Source organism: Gracilinanus agilis, chromosome 1 (genome assembly GCF_016433145.1).
Source record: "Gracilinanus agilis isolate LMUSP501 chromosome 1, AgileGrace, whole genome shotgun sequence".
NCBI classification, from domain to species: Eukaryota; Metazoa; Chordata; class Mammalia; order Didelphimorphia; family Didelphidae; genus Gracilinanus; species Gracilinanus agilis.
In genome coordinates this window covers 167,323,393-167,341,458 of record NC_058130.1, presented here as the reverse complement: position 1 = coordinate 167,341,458, position 18,066 = coordinate 167,323,393, and the positions used below count along the sequence as shown (strand labels likewise).

The following is an 18,066-nucleotide window of genomic DNA, read 5'->3' as shown; positions in this document are numbered from 1 at the left end:
AGTTCCTAACAGCTTGCATTAAAGTCTTTATAGATACCAATTTCTCCAAGTATATGCACTAGATGGTAGAGAGATCTGGTTACAGTCAAAGCAGACTTGCAAGTTCATCAAGACTTCAGAAGGAATCCCATCCACTCCATTTCATTCCTAGGGCTAGTACAATAAGAATACATTCATTGGACCGAGGATGACAGGGTATTCCAAACAAGTAAAACTGGTCAAGGAAGGGACTCATAGGAGTTATTTGATGGGGGAAGTTGGACAAGAAATGCTGGTATGTGTTAGTGATTACAATTCAATAATATGGCCTGAGGAGAAAGGGATAGAATATAGATCTGATGAAAGATTGCAAAACAAGGCTTCTGGGGTCAATTAATGCAAGATTGACACAGCCTAGAAAGGGGGAATGGGACAATCTTAGTTAAGAAGGTAGGAGCTAGCTGGGTGGTTCAGTGGACTGAGAGCCAGAACCAGAGATGGGAGGTCCTGGCTTCAAGTGTGGCCTCACACTTTCTAGCTGTGTGACTCTAAGCAAGTCACTTAACCCCCATTGTCTAGCCTTTACCACTCTTCTGCCTTGGAACCAATATATAGTACTGATTCTAAAATGAAAGGTAAGGATTTTTTTAAGAGGGTAATCTAAATGAGAAAATTATTTAAGCAGATGATCATGCACTGGTCCAACAGGTCTTGGAAGATGTCCTTTATAAACCTCTCCAAGACCACTGGCACATTGCATAATCTGAATGACATCACAATGTGCTCATATAGCTCAGACAGATTATGGAATCTAGTCTTCAGGTTTTCCCTGTTAGACCAAATTGCATGCTTCTACTTCCCCCACCACAATCCAGTTTGGTTAGTATAAATCATCCTTTTCCAGAGTGAATGCATAGAAATGATAGAAAAGGTGCCAGGCACAGCTGCTGATCTGGTTGAGAGCCCTGACATCATTAGACTCCCAATTCCCCACTCTTTTTTCAAGAAGACTATGAGTTCTGGGAGAGGAAGTAGATGGAGAGATGAATCCATGCTCAGTGAGATTAACCTGCATTAATTCTGAAACTGGTCTGTTTCAGAAAGAGAATAATTTTTTTTTTCCCATCAGGACTTGAGTGCCAGGCATTGGCTCAGTGGCATAGAAGAAAGAAGACTCCATTTCAATGAGGTTCAACACGTTCTCAAATTCACAGTAAGCTACAAATAATAGCACTTAAAAATTTATTAAGCATTATATATATATACATTCTTTCATTTAACCATCATAACAACCTTGTAATGTAGATAAGCAGGTATTATCCGTTCCATTTTATATATGAGGAAGCTCAGGCACAGAGAGATAAAAATGACTAGTGTCAGGAGCAGAATTTGAACACAAGTTTCTCCTGGCTCCAGGACCACCATTTTTTCTATTATACCAAACTGAATGCCTAAACTACATGGGCTGATTCTCTCATATAGAATAAAGCTGTTTCTAGCCCTGCAGTGTATCAAACAATACCCAGAAGTGAACATTAGCTCGCTTATATTAGGTGATGGCCAGATATATTGTCTTTTGCCAACAAAATTACCAGGAAGGTTAGATTAGGTTATATCAGGGTAATCTGCCTTTTTAGTGTTTTTCAGTGTACATTTGCAGAACCTGATTCTCAAGAATCACTAGATCAGAAGCCAAGGAGATGATCTTAAAGGGACCATAGAATTTGGTCTTAGATAAGATGGAATGCTCACATATTTCTTGAGATCTTGGTCAACAGAGTTCTCCAAAACCCCAAAGGACAAAATGGGGTGGAGAGAGAAAGAATCAGAGACCCAGTTTAGGTTTTGTCCAAGGTCATTTTTTAGGAGAAGTTTGTAATTTATTGATTGATGTCTAAGCGTAAGACCCTGGTCCTGGGGTTAGGGCATAAAGGAAAGGGCCCCAGAGGAAAAAGTGTGATGGTCTCTGTCCCACTACCAATGAGGCCTTAGGGAAGGATGGCTGATACTCCCCAACACAAAGTGGAATCATATCACCCCTTGAGGGTGACTGAATACTTAGTTCATTCATTCATGATGGAGACACACCAATCTGACATCAAAGAAATGCTTGTCTTTTTCATCTAGAGAAAACTAAGCCTGGATTCTTCATTCTTCTGCATGTTTGGAAATCTTAAGAAAGAGCAACTGGGGGGCTGGTAAGGGTATTGTTCTTCAGTGGAGGGCTCCAAGTTGAAAGTCTAGCCAGACAGAGAGGCAGAATTTTGGCCAGTTTCCCCCAAACATATTCATCCCAAACTATTGCCTTCCTGGAACTCTGGTGGTCCTCATTGTTCTAGTCCAGTAATGGGCAAACTTGGCCCTCAGGCCAAATTGGGGGGGGGGGCACAGAAATGTTCTAATTATTCCTAATCTGACTGATGAATACGATGAGTAGGATACAATACAATGAAATTTGGAAAGAGTTGCCTTAGAAACAGATTGACAGATGAGCATTTCCTTTCCTTTGGGAAAGTTTGCCCATCACTGTTCTAGTCCAAGTGCTAAGCCACAGGTCTGGAGATACTTATATAGCCTCTGATTATACTCTAATGAGGCAGCGTAGACAGAGGGTCCAACTTGAGTCATCAAATCCTATCTCTGACAAAACTGAAATAAAGCAAATTATGCAACCTCTTAAAACTCATTTTTCTCATCCACAAAATAAAGGGATGAGACAAGATGACCAGTAATGTCTCTTCCAGTTCTAAAATTATGATCTTGTGAACTCTCAGTTTCCTTCCATTGCCAAGTCTGCAAATACCAGATGCAACTCAGTGATTAAGTTCTCTCAAATGAATTGTGTAAGAGGCTCATAGGTTTAGAGCTAGAAGAACCTTAAAGGTCATCTTGTCTAACCTCCTCATTTTATGGATGGGGCTGACCCTTGCACATTAAGCAAATGTCTTCACATGGGTAGCAAATAGCTGTACCAAAATTCAAGCCCACATCCTCTCACTTCAAACCACTGATTCTTTCTATTGAACTATGCTGGCTGTTCTCACCACATGGGAATAGCCCAAGGGCTGGACTATCTAGTCAGAAAACCACATCTTCATGTGATCTTTAGAGAACTGAGGGGTCCAAAGTAATACTTCATCATTCCATTTTGGCTGATAAGGTAGCACTAAATCTGTGGTGTAAAAGGAGTTAAATGTATTGTAGCAGGAAAGGGGCCTGAAGCTGGTTCTTCTCCTCATCGAGCTAGTTACTGTCCATGGAGTGTTGCATTTCCTTCTCTTTTAGCATCTGAATGATAGCCTTGGACTTATTCATCCCACAGCTCTAAATGATTGGCACAAGCTTCCCAAAATGAGCTCATTTGGCTGAGTCCAGTTCCTGGGAACAATCACCTGCAGAGGAGCAGCACAGAAGGTCAGCAAGTAAATGCTGGTGATTGATACTCAGCAATATAGCTAAAAGGTTATGGCCAGAGTGCAGGTGTGAGCAACAGCCGGTATTTGCAGGACAAAGGCAGATAATTTTTCAGGCTGAGATGTAGTTAGAGGTGGAAGCCAAGAGGTATTCAGCCAAGATGGAGGGGGCAGGGCAAGTCTGAGTTAAAACAGGGCTAAATTTCTAGCCAAAGTAGGTAAAATGAGCAGACGACAGGAAGAAAACAGAGTATGGTCCACATGCCAGCTCAGGATCAAACAAGACTCATTTTTCTCAACCATAAAATGAGGGGATTAGACCAGATGACCTATAAGGTTTCTCCCTCTTCTAAAACTATGATCCTAAGAACTCTCAGCCTCCTTCCACTACCACTACTAGTACTAGGTACTAGTAACAAAGCAAGTGGCATACTTGCTCATACTTCTTTACTCCAGGAATCCTCTAAGTCAGATGGTAAAAAGAGAAGTTTGGAGTAGGCAAAGTGTTCTAAAGAGGATGAAAAAAAAAAAGATATCACCTTTCTCTCAAGTTCCAGCTTTATATGGAACAGACAGCAGGAAACTTCAAGGACAGCAAGTTGTACTAACAGAGTCCCCCTAAAACACAGCTTTTTTTTTTAACAATGTAGCTCCCCCATCTTCTGTATATACTCAACCCTAGTAAGGGCAGTCTACTCCGGTCATAAAAGACACATTGCCTCCAGAGGAGAATAAGTGTATTGGAAAAAGCCAAGAGTTAAGAAGACCGATATTCAAGTATTGGTTGTATGACCTTAAGGAAGGTCTTACATCCCTGAGCTTCAAATTCTTAACGTATATAAAGAAGATAATAATAATCTTACCATATGCATTATAGGGTGTCATGATGATCAAATGAGATAAAGTGAGTCCTGATGTATAACAGCACTGAGTCTCACTTTATGAAAAAAGATTAGATTGGGAGCATCTAGATATCTCAGTGGATAGATAGGCATGCCTGGGAAGTCTTGGGTTCAAATCTGGCCTCAGATACTTCCTGGCTATGTGACCCTGGCCAAATCACTTAACCCCCATTGCCAAGCCTTTACCATTCTTCTCCCTTGGAACCAATACAAATTATTGATTCTAAAACAGAAAGTAAGGGTTAAAAAAAAGAGGATTAAGTTCCCAGGGTGGGAGGTCTCGGTTATGACATCAGAATATGGGGGCTGGCAGTAATGTCACTGTGTCAAGGAAAAAAGATTTGGAATGGAAGATCAGGCTGGAAGAGTTTGAGGTAAGAGACCAGACTGTTAATGTTTATGGGTTGGCAACAGACAATAAGAGTTCAGGTAATAGTTTGGGTTGTAAGTTTGGGAGTACCAGGAGGCAGAAGATGAAAATGGGAGATCGTACTATCAGAGAATAGTTGATCAAGTTTACTCACACAGTCACACTTTGGTCTGGGCAATGATCCCCAAAGGTGCCTCCCTGCTCTTTGAAGATGATGAGGTTCCAGACAGCCAGGACTGTGTCCTCAGGAACGTGGAAGTGGAAGAGCTCAGTGCTGGCAAAGGAGCGGAATGGGCTCAGCTTTCGGGGTGAGCAAGTGGAGTAATCGGTCAGGAAGAGACCCCCTGGGGGGATATTAAGGGGTAGGGAGACAGACAGACAAAGACAGAGATAGAGCCAGAGAATGTATAACATTTCAAATGATGATATCCAAACCTACCATGATAACTTCTAATATACTCTCCCACCGCCCCCAGAGAAAAGGAGAAATTAGCATTGGAGGAAATTGGCTCCCAAGCTCCCATACAAGGATCCCCTAGGTCATCCAGATGACCTAAATCAGCTCTCTGGAAATAGGTGACCCCAATCCCTCAAAAGTAAACCTAAAGAGCCTCTTAGGAAGAGGAAAAAGGACAAGAATGGGAAGGGAAGGCAAAACAAGGGAAGGCAAGGGAAGGCAAGGCAAGGGAAAGGCAAGGGAAGGGAAGGCAAGGGAAGGCAAGGGAAGGCAAGGCAAGGCAAGGGAAGGCAAGGGAAGGCAAGGCAAGGCAAGGGAAGGCAAGGCAAGGCAAGGGAAGGGAAGGCAAGGGAAGGGAAGGCAAGGGAAGGCAAGGGAAGGCAAGGGAAGGCAAGGGAAGCCTGGGAAATGCTACATAGAGTTTTTTAGGTGCTAGCTAAATGAGCTAAGCACTTTATAATTACTTTCCCATTTGGGATAAGGGATTTACAACCTTGGGAGAATGGTGAAGTGTCAGCCCAGGGTTACAATGCTAGTAAGCATCTGAGGTCTTCCTGACTCCAAACCCAGTGATTTGTTTACTTCTTCACCTAGCTGGCCCATCATGATTACCATGGCTAATAACTGTCTAATATCTTTTGCCTTTCTTAGCTCTTAGAGTCCTATAAGTAACTCAGAAATTGTGATCTTACAAACGCTCTACAATGGCTCCACTATAGTAGGGTCCCAAGGTCAAGAGATAATCATAAAATTTCAAAGATGGCAGGGACTTGGGTAGCCACTGTAGTTCAATCCATACTCAAAAAGAATTCCTTCTAAAACACACCCCAAAAAGTAATCAACCAGCATCTGCCTGAAGACCTCCAAAGAGGAGAGAACCTACTCCCTCCTAAAGCAGTCCATTCCATTTATGGATTGGCCTGACTATAAAGAAGCTTCCACTTGAATCACACCTAAATTTGATTCCTTGTAACTTACACTCATTCCTCCCAGTTTGGGGTTCTGAAGTCCAACCAAACAAGTCTATTCCATCTTCCACATTACATCCTTTCAGATGATTAAAGATAGCTATCACATCTCCTCTGAGCCTGACACTGAGAAAGTGTCAGTTGCCCAAGAAAATCTTTCTGTATGAAGTTAAGAAATGCTGAGGCAGACACAAAAGTATGGTGCTTCCTTTGTGACTTAAATGAATCTCATTTGAGTCTTCCATGCACTCAAAGAATCACTACAAGTGCTTATGAGTTCTCTAACACCACAAAACCTAATGCGAAAAGAAGAGAAGGTTGGGTAAGACTAGCTCTCAAAAACAAGAAATGAGATGAGTTAGTAAAAAGAGTTTAAGGAGGATCCAGATTAATAACTAGCTATTTGGGAACCTAGAACAATTCATCTGAAGAATGAAGGAGGCAGAGATCCCAAAATACCATAAGGGTACTACTACAGCAGAGGTAGAGTGTTCAGTGACCCAAGAAGCTTACAGTCTGATAGCTTCCTATTTTAACTAATTACTCTTACTCACTAGCCACTAACCTCAGTTGTTATATTACAGAAGCAGGGCCCCCTAGATTGTGACCCTCTGGGACCAAAATCTTATCACCTTATCTTAGTTATGGCTCTGGGAGGTGGCAAAGAAAATAATTCCTAGTTCCACTAACATTCTAGCAAAAACCTTTATATTCTAAATGTCAAAATGGTATAAAGGCAAGAATTGTCTTATCAGTCCTTTTTCAGTCGTGTCTGAGTCTTAACCCAATTTGGAGTTTTATTGACAAAGGTATTGTAGTAGTTTACCATTTACTTCTCCAGATCATTTTACCAATGAGGAAACTGAGGCAAACAGGGTTAAGTGCCTTGCCCAGAATTATACCACTAGAAAGTGTCTGAGTCTGGATTTGATCTCAGGAAGATGAGTCTTCTTGCCTCCAGGTCCAGTGCTTTTTACTAGACTTGAAATCAGGAGAGATCCAAATTCTATCTCTGACACTTGCAAGCTATATGACCTTGCATAGGTCCATGAGACTCAGCTTCCTCATGAACTATGAAGACACTAGATATAGTACTTAACTTCACAGGGTCATTGTGACAATCAAATGAGAAAATGTATTTAAAGTACTTTGCAAGGACTCTATAAACAACAGCTTTTAAGATCCTGTAACTTTGTAACTTTCCTCATGTCTGTTATTTTTACCTCCTGTCTGACTCCCTGTGGTTATGAGTAATAAAAACCCCGAGAAAACCTCAAAATATCTGTGACATTATTCAGGAGAAGGGATGGGAGAAGTTGGCAGCCTGTAGCCTTAGTCTGCCAGGAATCAGAGGAGAGAACTCTGGCCAGATGTAATAGGTTGGTGATAAAAGGATAGGAGGAGGTAGGTCAATCCTGGTGGCCCCGAAACAGAAATTGGAAAATGAATGGACTTCAAGAAATGACCAGAACTCCAGGAGATCATGAGAACTTTGGGCGGCCCTTCACTTTCACTCACCATCCCCATCATCCATATCCAACCATATGCCAATATCTCTCAAATCCACCCTTGTTTCTCCACTCAAATGTCCACTACCCACAAAGAATTAGAAACTGAGTGGCTATCTATCTGTCAATTGAGGAATAGCTAAGCAAGTCATGGTATATGATTATAGTGGAATAATATTGGACCATAAGAAATGACAAGCAGGATAATTTCAGAAAAACCTGGAAAGTCCTACATGAACTGATGCAAAGTGAAATGAGTAGAACCAGGAGAATGTTGAACACAGTAACAGCAATATTGTAGAATGATCAACTATGAAGACTTAGCTAGTCTCAGCAATACATTGATCTAAGACAGTTCCAAAGGATTCATGAAAAATGCTATCCAATTCCAGAGGAAAAAAACTACTGGAGTCTGAATGCAGATCAAAACATACTATTTTTCACTTTATTTTTTCATGATTTTTTTTTTGTTTTTGCTTTTTGTAAGTCTTCTTCCACAGCATGACCAATGTGGAAGTGTGTTTTACATGATCACACATCTATAACCTAGATCAAGTTACATGGCATCTCAGGGAGGGAGTAAGGAAGGAAAAGAGGGAGAGAAATTGGAACTCAAAACATTGAAAAACAAATGTAAAAAAGTGTTATTACATGTAATTGGGGGGAAATATATTTTTAAATGGTCACCACTATAGTATTCATTATCTAGCTCTCTGGCTTGAATTATTCACAATAGCCTTCTAATTAATTGGTCTCTGTTACTGAAGCCTCTCTTTTCATTACAACCTATGCTTGTCAAAGCTATGGTCCTAAAACACAGATCTGACATTGTCATTCCACTACTGAAAAAGCTCAAGTGGCTCCGATAGACTCTAGAGGAAAACAGAAAAATACCAACTCTCCTGTTTAGCATTTAAAGTCATTTACAATCTAGCTTCAGCCTCCCCTCCCTTCCAGGTTTATTACACATTATTCTCCTTTTGACACTCCACAGCCTAGCCAAACTGGCCCACTGCTGCATTCATCCAGGATAGTCCATGTCCCAAATCCAGGAGTTGGCACAGATTGTCCCCAAGCCTGGAATGTGCTCCCTTCTTATCTTTGCCTTTTAGAATCCCTTGCTTCTTTCAAATTAAATGCAAGAGCCACCTCCGAATAGAATGTCTTTCCTGATATCCCCAAGTGCTAATTATTGAACTGTTTATGCTATGTATTTGTGGGCAGCTAGGAGGTGCAATGGATAGAGCTCTGGGCTTGGAATCTGGAAGACTCTTCTTGATTTCAAATTTGGCCTTAGACACTCACTAGCTGTGTGACCCTGGGTGAGTCTCTTACTTAACCTTGTTTGCCTCAGTTTTCTCATCTGTAAAATGTGATGGAAAAGGAACTAGCAAACAAACCCTGGCCAAGAACGCCAAATGGAGTCAAGAAGCGTCAGACATGACTGAACAAGAACAATGCTTTGTATTTGTATGTGCAAATGTTGCTCCCCCCAGGTAAATCAACAGAGACTGTCTTGATTTTACATTCCTATTCCCAGCCTCCAGGAAAATGCCTGGCATCTAGTAAGAGCTTAATGTGCTTATTGTTTGATTGATTGATAGCAACAGATGATTGCACTACCCACGGAGATCCAGAGAACATGTTGAAACTATAACTAATGCAGAGAGAACAAGCAACTGGGACTCTGGGTATTTAAAGACACAACTAAGGAAATTATGTGGGAGTGGCTCCAATATGGAAGAGACCCTCTAAATACCAGAAAACTCTAGAGGGATTACTCAGAAGCAAACTGACAAAGAAAGTCACAGAGATTAGAAATCCAGTTATCCAACTGAGGCTGAGGATATTAAAGATGACTAGGACTAGTCAGTGACAACAGCTAGAACCAGCCCTAGATAAGCCCCAAGGATAACTTGTGAAATACAAAACCTGAGGCAGCAGCAGGCCTTGCATTGGTGAAAGCAGATAAGCAGGAGGAGGAAGTTGCAAGCTCAAGTGAGAAAGTCCCAGGAGGGTAGCTTTGGATTGAGTACTGAGGAACCGATAGATATGCACAGAATATGTATCAGAACCTCAATTTACAAAACAAGCAACAAGAATAATAAGTACTTGCTTGTGCCAGACACTATGGTAGGTTCTCAGGATACAAAGATAAAAATGACGTGTCCCTATCCTCAAGACATATCCGTATATAAATATAAACAAAATAAATACAGGATGGGAGAGGAACGCACTAGGAGCTAAGGGATCAGGAAAAGTATCTTGTAAACAGTGGCATTTGAGCTGAGCTTTGAAGGATTCTAATAAATAAAGGATTCTAAAACAAGATAAGGAGGGAGTGTGTGTATGGGGTACAATCTGTACAAATGGACAGAGATGGGAGATAGAGAGTAAAGGGTTAATCATGCTCTGAGGTAGAGAATCTTGCAAAGGGAAGAAGAGGATGAGGTAATGTGGCAAGCAGAGCTAGAGGGAGCATGAGCTAAGCCTGACCTTAACTGGAAGAAAAATGGGGAAAATCAAGACAAAGGATGCCCCTGAATAAGGACAGAATGCCTGACCTGCAGTGAGGAAGACTCATCTTCCAGAATTCAAATCTGGCCTCAGACATTTACAATCTGTATGACCCTGAGCAAGTCATTTAACCCTGTTTGCCTCACTTTCCTCAACTATAAAATGAGCTGGAGAAGGAAATGGCAAACCACTTCAGTATCTTTGCCAAGAAAACCCTAAATGGGATCACAAAGACTCGGATATAACTGAAAAATGACTGAACTGTAACAAACATGCCCTATATTTTATTATGTTCCTTTGACAGATGATAGAGTAGCAGAAAAATCTCTCAGAAATTATTTACTATGTGCCTTCTAATAAGTCCCAAATATTAGTGCATCCTAGAGATCCTCCATTCTCTGATGTTCTTTCTGTGCCAACATGTCAGGACATTGCAATAGACAAAATGTCAGACCTCTTTTTCCAGAAAGTAGTGCCTCCCGGGAGAACTTTAAAATAGCAGCCTATATGAGGTCTTCACAAGGATCAAATTTAACCAGAAATATTTCTGGACCAAACCGTGCACTATAACCTGAGACGAGTCAGTCTTTCATCACTATGGTATTAAGAGATTTGGCAGTCAAACAGTGCCAAGCAATTAAGGCGAATGCTATGGGAAAATGACCTCGACATGATATCTCTTGATATACTATATCTTCTTCTTTCCCAGGAGATCTGACAATTAGTAATTGAGCAGAACCACCAGACTGTCTTTCATGTGGAGAGCAAGTGAGCCTGACCTTCCAAAAGAGATAAGAGGAAATGGGCCTGACCAACAGGAGAGAAAGGAAGATGTACTTGGCAAGGAGCCAGTAGTCCCTATTGTGAAAGCTGGAAGGAAGGAAAAAATGGAAATTGAAAGGGGCATGTGTGTTATAGATGTGGGAAAGTAAGACATTTTTAATGAAGTACCCTAGAAAGACCAGAATACTTTTTCCCTGGTGCTTGAATGTATGGGTATTGTAAAAGTAGTAAAGGAGAATGAGAGTGAGAACCAGAGTCCAAATTAATGGCAGAATGGAAGGAGAACTCAAGTCAGCACCAGGGCGTGGAGAGAAACAGAGCCAGCCACAGCAGGGTTGCATTGCCTAACCATGATTAACTTAAGATAGATTAAAGGAAGAATAGCAATGACTGTGGCCGGTTGGTATAAATTAGGCCAAATGCTATTTTGACAGGTACAGTTGTTTGTGACTCAAGACTCAGACCCAAGTAAAGCTATCTTCTTACAGGAAGGGCATGACTACATTGCTTGGGATCCCTGGGACAGTACCCTGATGGGGACATATTTCTGTCTGTCTTTCCCAATATACTGTCTCCTGAGAAGACAGCCAAAGGTAGCTGTGTGCTGTGATATTTTCTCTTTCCTGAGGTGTAATGATGATGATGATGGTGGTGGTGGCAATGAGGATGACTCTGATGATGATAATGATGTTGATAGTAACATTACAGTGATGATGGTGATGATAGTGATGTTACAATGATGTTGCTGGTGATGGTGATGGTAATAATGATGATAGTGATATAGTGATGATTAGGTGGAAATGGTAATGACAGTGATAATTCGGTTGATGATAATGTTGTCAAAATGGTGATGATGGTGATGATGTTACAGTGATGGTGGTGATAATGATAATGATAGAGATAGTTATGTTACAGTGATATTGGTGATGATGGTGACATTGATGATGGTGATGCTGATGGTGGTGATAATGGTAATGATGATGGTGATGCTGATGGTGGTGATAATGGTAATGATGATGGTGATGCTGATGGTGGTAATAATGGTAATGATGATGGTGATGTTACAATGATGATAATGGTGATGATAATAGTGATGACAGCAATAATTGTGGTGATGATGAGCATTTATATACTTATAAATGTTAAGATTTTCAAAGGACTTTACTTATATGAGTCATATGAGCTTCATAATAGCTTGGTGAGGAAAATGCTATAGGCATTTTGACTATTTTTTCAAATAAAGAAAATGAGACTCAGAGAGGTTCAATAAAATGCCCAAAGGCTTACAGATAGTTAAGTGTCAGAGGTAGGACTTGAACCCAAGCTTCCTGACTCAACATGCCATCTATCATACCATGATGCCTCTCAGGGATCTCAGAGACCATCTAGCCCATACTATCCTTACCTGAAAATTCCCTGACAAGCCTCTCGTTTTATACTGATTCACTCCCTATAGCTTCCATCCTCTATACCTAGTTTTGCTCACTGGATCCAACAAGCAACACGAACCCTTTTTCTATAGGACAGCCCCTCAGACATTTGAAGATTGCTATCATGCTCTCCTCAATGCCATCTACTCTTTAAGTTAAACAACCCCATTTAGGGACAGCTAGGTGGTACAGTGGATAGACACCAGACCTGGATTCAAAATAGACCTGAGTTCAAATCAGGGCTCAGACACTAGCTTTGTAATCCTGGGCAAGTCACTTCATCCTGTTTGACTCAGTTTCTTCATCTGTAAAATGATTGCCCTGGACTAGATGATCTCAAAGTTCCTTTCATATGCTAAATCTGTGTTCTGATAATCATTTTAAGAAGATTGGAACAATTTCTTCAACATTACACTTTACAGCTTAGCCAATCTGAGGTTTATTTCACCTAAGGATAGTCAGGTTCACTTTCCCAAACCATTAACTTTTGCTCTTGTTCAATTGTTTCAGCCATGTCTAACTCATCTGGGGTTTTTTGGCAAAGACACTGGAATAGTTTGCCATTTCCTGCTCCACCTCATTTTACAGTTGAGGAAACTGAGCCAACAGGGTGAAATGACTTGCCCAGGATCAAGCATTTATTAAGTATCTGGATTTGAATTCATGTCTTCCTGACTCCTAGACCTAGCACTCTATCCACTATGCCACCTAGTTGCCCTAAACCAAGCCCATTAACAAAAAAACTTTTAAACTAGACATGCAAAGAGCCAAGATCAGGAGAGAAGAGTCATGAAGAGGTGATTATTGCCTGATTTCTGGTCCTAGCCTGTGACATGTGCCTCCTTTGCCACTGAAGTCTTACAGCAAAATAAAGGGAGACTTTCTTAAGAAAATCCTCCTGCTTTAAAGACCAATGATTGGGGGCAGGGGCAAGGGGTCAAGCTGGTCTGTTTTTTCATTTAAGCTAGGGTCCATAAGTTCATTGAGGTAGGGAACTTCTTTAGAGGAAACTCTATCAGTGTAAGTCAGTACTTTCTCAACAATTTATAGTATCAGAGAGATCCCAGAGTTGATATCTCCACAGTTGGAGGCACCCCAAACATGTTCCTGATAATTGACTGTCAGGAGGATGAGATTGGTGCCTTGGTAGTAGTATTCTAGCCAGAAGAGGTGGGGATGAGGTTAGATAGAGATTCAAAAATCTAAGGAAGAAAATTCCTTGCACCAAGTCAAGTGGGATGAGCAAATGGCAAACCAAAAGGCAATATCTATTGTAATCCACTTCTAAGTGGTTTTTCAGGAAAAATAAGAATTGAGAGGCAACTAGGTGATACAGTGGATAGAGCAACAGCCTTGGAATCATGAAGATTCATCTTCCTGAATTCAAATCCAGCCTTATGTGACTTGTGTGTGTGTGTGTATGTGTGTGTTGTGTGTGTGTTGTGTAACCTTGGGCAAGTTCGCTTAACCCTGTTTGTCTCAGTTACATCATCTGTAAAATGAAATGGAAATGGAAATGATGAATTATTCCAATGTCTTTGCCAAGAAAATCCCAAATGGGGTCATGAAGAGTTGAGCATGACTGAAATGAGTAAATACAGCATAAAAATATAAACAAAGAAAAGAAAAAAAGAATTGACTCTCCTTAGGAGACACATAGAATCCAATATAATCAATTCAGTCCAACACTGATTAAGTCTTCTAGGCATTAGGGACACATGTTCCCTGCCCTCCTAGATCTTGCAATCCACAAAGGGGCACACAAAATGTTCACTAATAAGTAAACAACCAAATAGAATGCCATATGGATACCAGAAATCCAACATACTCTAAGAAGACTTGGGAAAGGAAAAATTCACTTTGATTTGAGGGAAGGAGGGTCAGGAAAGTCTTTACAGAAGAGTTGGCCCTTGAGCTGGGTCTCAAAGGAACTGAAAAGTCTCTATAGGTAGAGAGAAGGAAGGAAGGAAGGAATTTCAGATATGGTGGCAACTGAGGCAAAAGATAGCTGAATAAGATGAATCGGTAGTAGCCCAGTTTGGCTGGAAGGAAAGAAGATAAATGCCAGATCATCTTAATCCCCTCAGATTTATGCATTTTAAGGTTTAGAAATATGAGCTAAGCCTGGAAATCTATGTATGTTGGTCTCTGAAAAGTAGAGGCTAAAATACATACTAAGGAGTCTGTAATTTGTCTTATAAGCCATAGAGAGCAACTAAAGAGATCTGTGCTTGGTCCAGCAATGGTAAGATTGCTGGATGGTTTGGAGAGGGGGAGAAAGCCTGAAGGCAATAGGGCTGTTGTGATAGCCCAGGCTGGATGTGGTTATAGCTTCAAATAGGGTGAAGAGATTAATGAAGAGGAGGGGAATGGATGCAAGAGATGCTATGAAAGTAGAGCCAAGATGGCATGACAATAAATTATGTGTAGAGGAAAAAAGGAAGGAAAATAAACATTTATGAAGTGCCAACTATGTTAAAGGCATTGTGCTAAGTGCTTTACAATATTTCATTCGTTCCTCACAACCATCCTGGGAGGTAGATGCTATATTATCCCCATTACAATTGGGGAAACTGAGGCAAGCAGAGGTGAAGTGACTTGCCAAGGATCTCACAGCTAATAAGTATCTGACATTGGATTTGAATTCAAGACTTTCTGACTCCAGGCCTGGAATTCTATTTACTATTCCACCTAGAATCAGAGATCATCTTGATGTTTTTAGTCTGGAAGGGCTAATGGACAAAAGGATATGTGAGCTCTTTGAAGGCAGAGCCTAGTGTTTTTAGCTTTCTTTGTGTCCCTAGAACTTTAGAGACCAGTTGATAGGAATACATAAACAGTATTAAGGGAATGATTACAAGCTGCACCCAGGTTTTACACAAGAAAGAAGGGACTAATAAAGTGAGGCCGGTATTAAAATCTATATGATATCAAGGGTGTGCTGATAAATGTATACTGACATCAGTTATGCTCATGTTTAATCTGCATTATTAATATTTTTGCCATCACTTAAGTCTAGAGTCCTAGTGGTTCCCAAACTTTTTTGGCCTACTGTCCCCTTTCCAGAAAAAAATATTACTTAGCTCCCACTGGAAATTATGAAACTATTGAACTCAGAATAGAATGTAATACAAAAAAAGTGTGGCCATCACCACCTCCCTGGATCGCTGCAGCACCCACCAGGGGGCAGTAGCGCCCACTTTGGGAATTACTGGTCTAGACAATCAACAAAACTATAAATCAAGCCTTGATTTGTAGAATTTGGTGATTTCTGAGATATAAAAGCTCAATCTGAAAATTTAATCTCAACAAGATCCAGCTGGCTCAGTACAAGCCTATGTCTCACCCGTGTGTCATATGATCTGGACCTGGAATGAAAACAAGAAGGAATCTTCACTGCCCTCTCCTCCTCACTGCCACCCATCTTGCACTTCCACTCTGCATCTACTATATTCTCAGCAGCCCTAACTTTCATAGCTTGCCAAGGTCCCCTAACCCCAGCACTCCTGCAGGGTAAAGGGTTTCCTTTATTTCTCATCATTTTCCCCTGCAGCAAGCTCAACACAAGGCAAAAAAACAACTAGGCAGCCAAAAAATGTTCTGCATTAAGCCTAGAATCAGGGCAGGTGGGTGGCTCAGTGGATGAAGAGCCATGCCAGAGATGGGAGGTCCTGGGTTCAAATTTGACCTCAGACACTTCCTAGATGTGTGTCTCTGAGCAAGTCACTTAACCCCAGGTGTCTAGTCCTTTCCATTCCTCTGCCTTGGAGTCAACACTTAATATGGATTCTAAGATAGAAGGTAAGGCTTAAAAAAAAAAAAAGAATGGAATAATGTTGAGAACAAGAAAGTTGAGAGTACCATTGTACTCTACCCTAGTCACACTCTACCTACCAAAAAATCAAGCAGTCTTGATATGGCCTATGTGGTAAATACCATCACAATAACCAAGTAAATTACAATAATGGAAATCACAGATTTATTTAGCCTCTATGGTTTATTTACAAAGCACTTTTGTGCGTCTTATCTCCCTGAGCCCCACATCAACCAACCCTGGGGTAGTACAATTATCAGCATTCTGGATTTACAGATGGGCTCAGAGAAATCGAGGGGCTTGCCAAGGGTCAAACAGCTAATAAAGAAGCAGATCTATCTTCTGACTCTTCGGGTGAATTCTCTTCTCAATATACTCCGCTTTCTTTCCATGGATATCTTCTATACACAGCCTCCCTTATCAGAAGTAAATTCCATCCTACCAAGGTCACTGAAAGAAGAACCCTCACACGCCCCAGTCTGCATTATATCCAGATGTTCTTATTATAATACCAAGATAATGAATGCATTCATTTAAAGATTGCCTGATCCTGAATAAGCCCCTTGTAATTGCAAGACAAGGATAATAGCTCAGTTCTTTGTGCAGAACCAACAATGTCCTGGATAAGTCACACTGATGTTCAGTTGTTTCAGTTGATTCGGGGTTTTCTAGGCAGAGATATCAGAGAGGTTTTCCATTTCCTTCTCCACTTCATTTTACAGATGAGGAAACTGAGACAAACAGGGGTGACTTGCCCAGAGCCATGCAGCTAGCAAGTATTTGAGGCCAGATTTGAACTCAGGAAGATGAGTTCTCCTGACTCCAGACTTAGCATGCCATCCACTGTGCCACCAAGCCACCAAAATAAATAGCAATAAATTTCTTTGTAAATCCCATCATGATACCAATGCCATGAAATGGTATGGTACAATAAAATAGAATGCTAAAATTTGGAGTCAAGAAGACATGTACACAAATTTCCCCTTATGTGTTGTGTCACCATTGATAAGTTGCTTAAACTCTCTGAGCCTCAGTTTCTTTATCTGTAAAATGAGAATAACAACTTTATAGGGTTCTCATGAGGCTCAAATGGGATCATTAAAGTGCTTTGCAAACATTAAGGCTGTATAATAGTCAATTATCTTCATCAATTTATTAAATGTAGTTCAGTTATTTTGTAAGTTTGACCTTGTAAATGCCTCACACAGAAAGACAAGGATGTGGCATGTGATCTCCAGGTTGGATGTTCTCATAAACCACACTATTGGGCATGACCTCCAGGATGATCAAAAGCAGAAAGGCTGACCCCATACATACCAAAATACCCATAGAGGCACTTATGTGGTAGCAAAAAACTGAGTACCCATCATTTGGGGGATGGTTTGTGGTATGTGAATATGATGGAATATTATTGTAGAGTGTGGAGAGAAATAGCAAATACAATGTATTTAAAGGAACGTAGAGAGATTTGTATAAAAGCAGCATGAGATATAGAGATGTGGGAGAACGATATAGACAACGTTATAGCAATGAAAATGAAAAGAGCACTATAAAGAGTAGATAACAGAATGTCCTCTCCTTGCTCTCCAGTAAGAGAAACAAAGGCTTATAAGGGCAGAATGGTGCATATATTTTCAGACAGAATCACTATATCACTTGGACTTTTTGCTTAATTTTATTTTATTTGGCGCCAGGGAGAGTTCAATGTTGGGAGACAAAGGAAAGGGATATATCTGGAAATGACTATGAAATAAAAATAGAAGGTATCAAAAACATTTATTTTATAAGTATCATTATAACATCCATATCACAAGAATGAAAATATTCCCAAATTCCCAATTAAAAAATGTGCTTATCATATGCAGCCTGCAGCATTTCTTACTACCCCAAACCATGGTGATGAATGCACTCACATAATAGCCTGC

At 40.6% G+C, this 18,066-nt stretch overlaps 1 protein-coding gene across 1 annotated transcript in view; it reads right to left on the bottom strand.

Annotated features, from left to right (window-relative positions):
- The window catches only part of TMEM8B (transmembrane protein 8B), a 72,571-nt gene that overhangs the window by 42,695 nt on the left and 11,810 nt on the right, over positions 1-18,066 (bottom strand). The window contains exon 4 of the mRNA XM_044678217.1: positions 4,819-5,008. Coding sequence (XP_044534152.1) covers positions 4,819-5,008 — 190 coding nt within the window. The remainder of the gene's footprint in view (positions 1-4,818; positions 5,009-18,066) is intronic.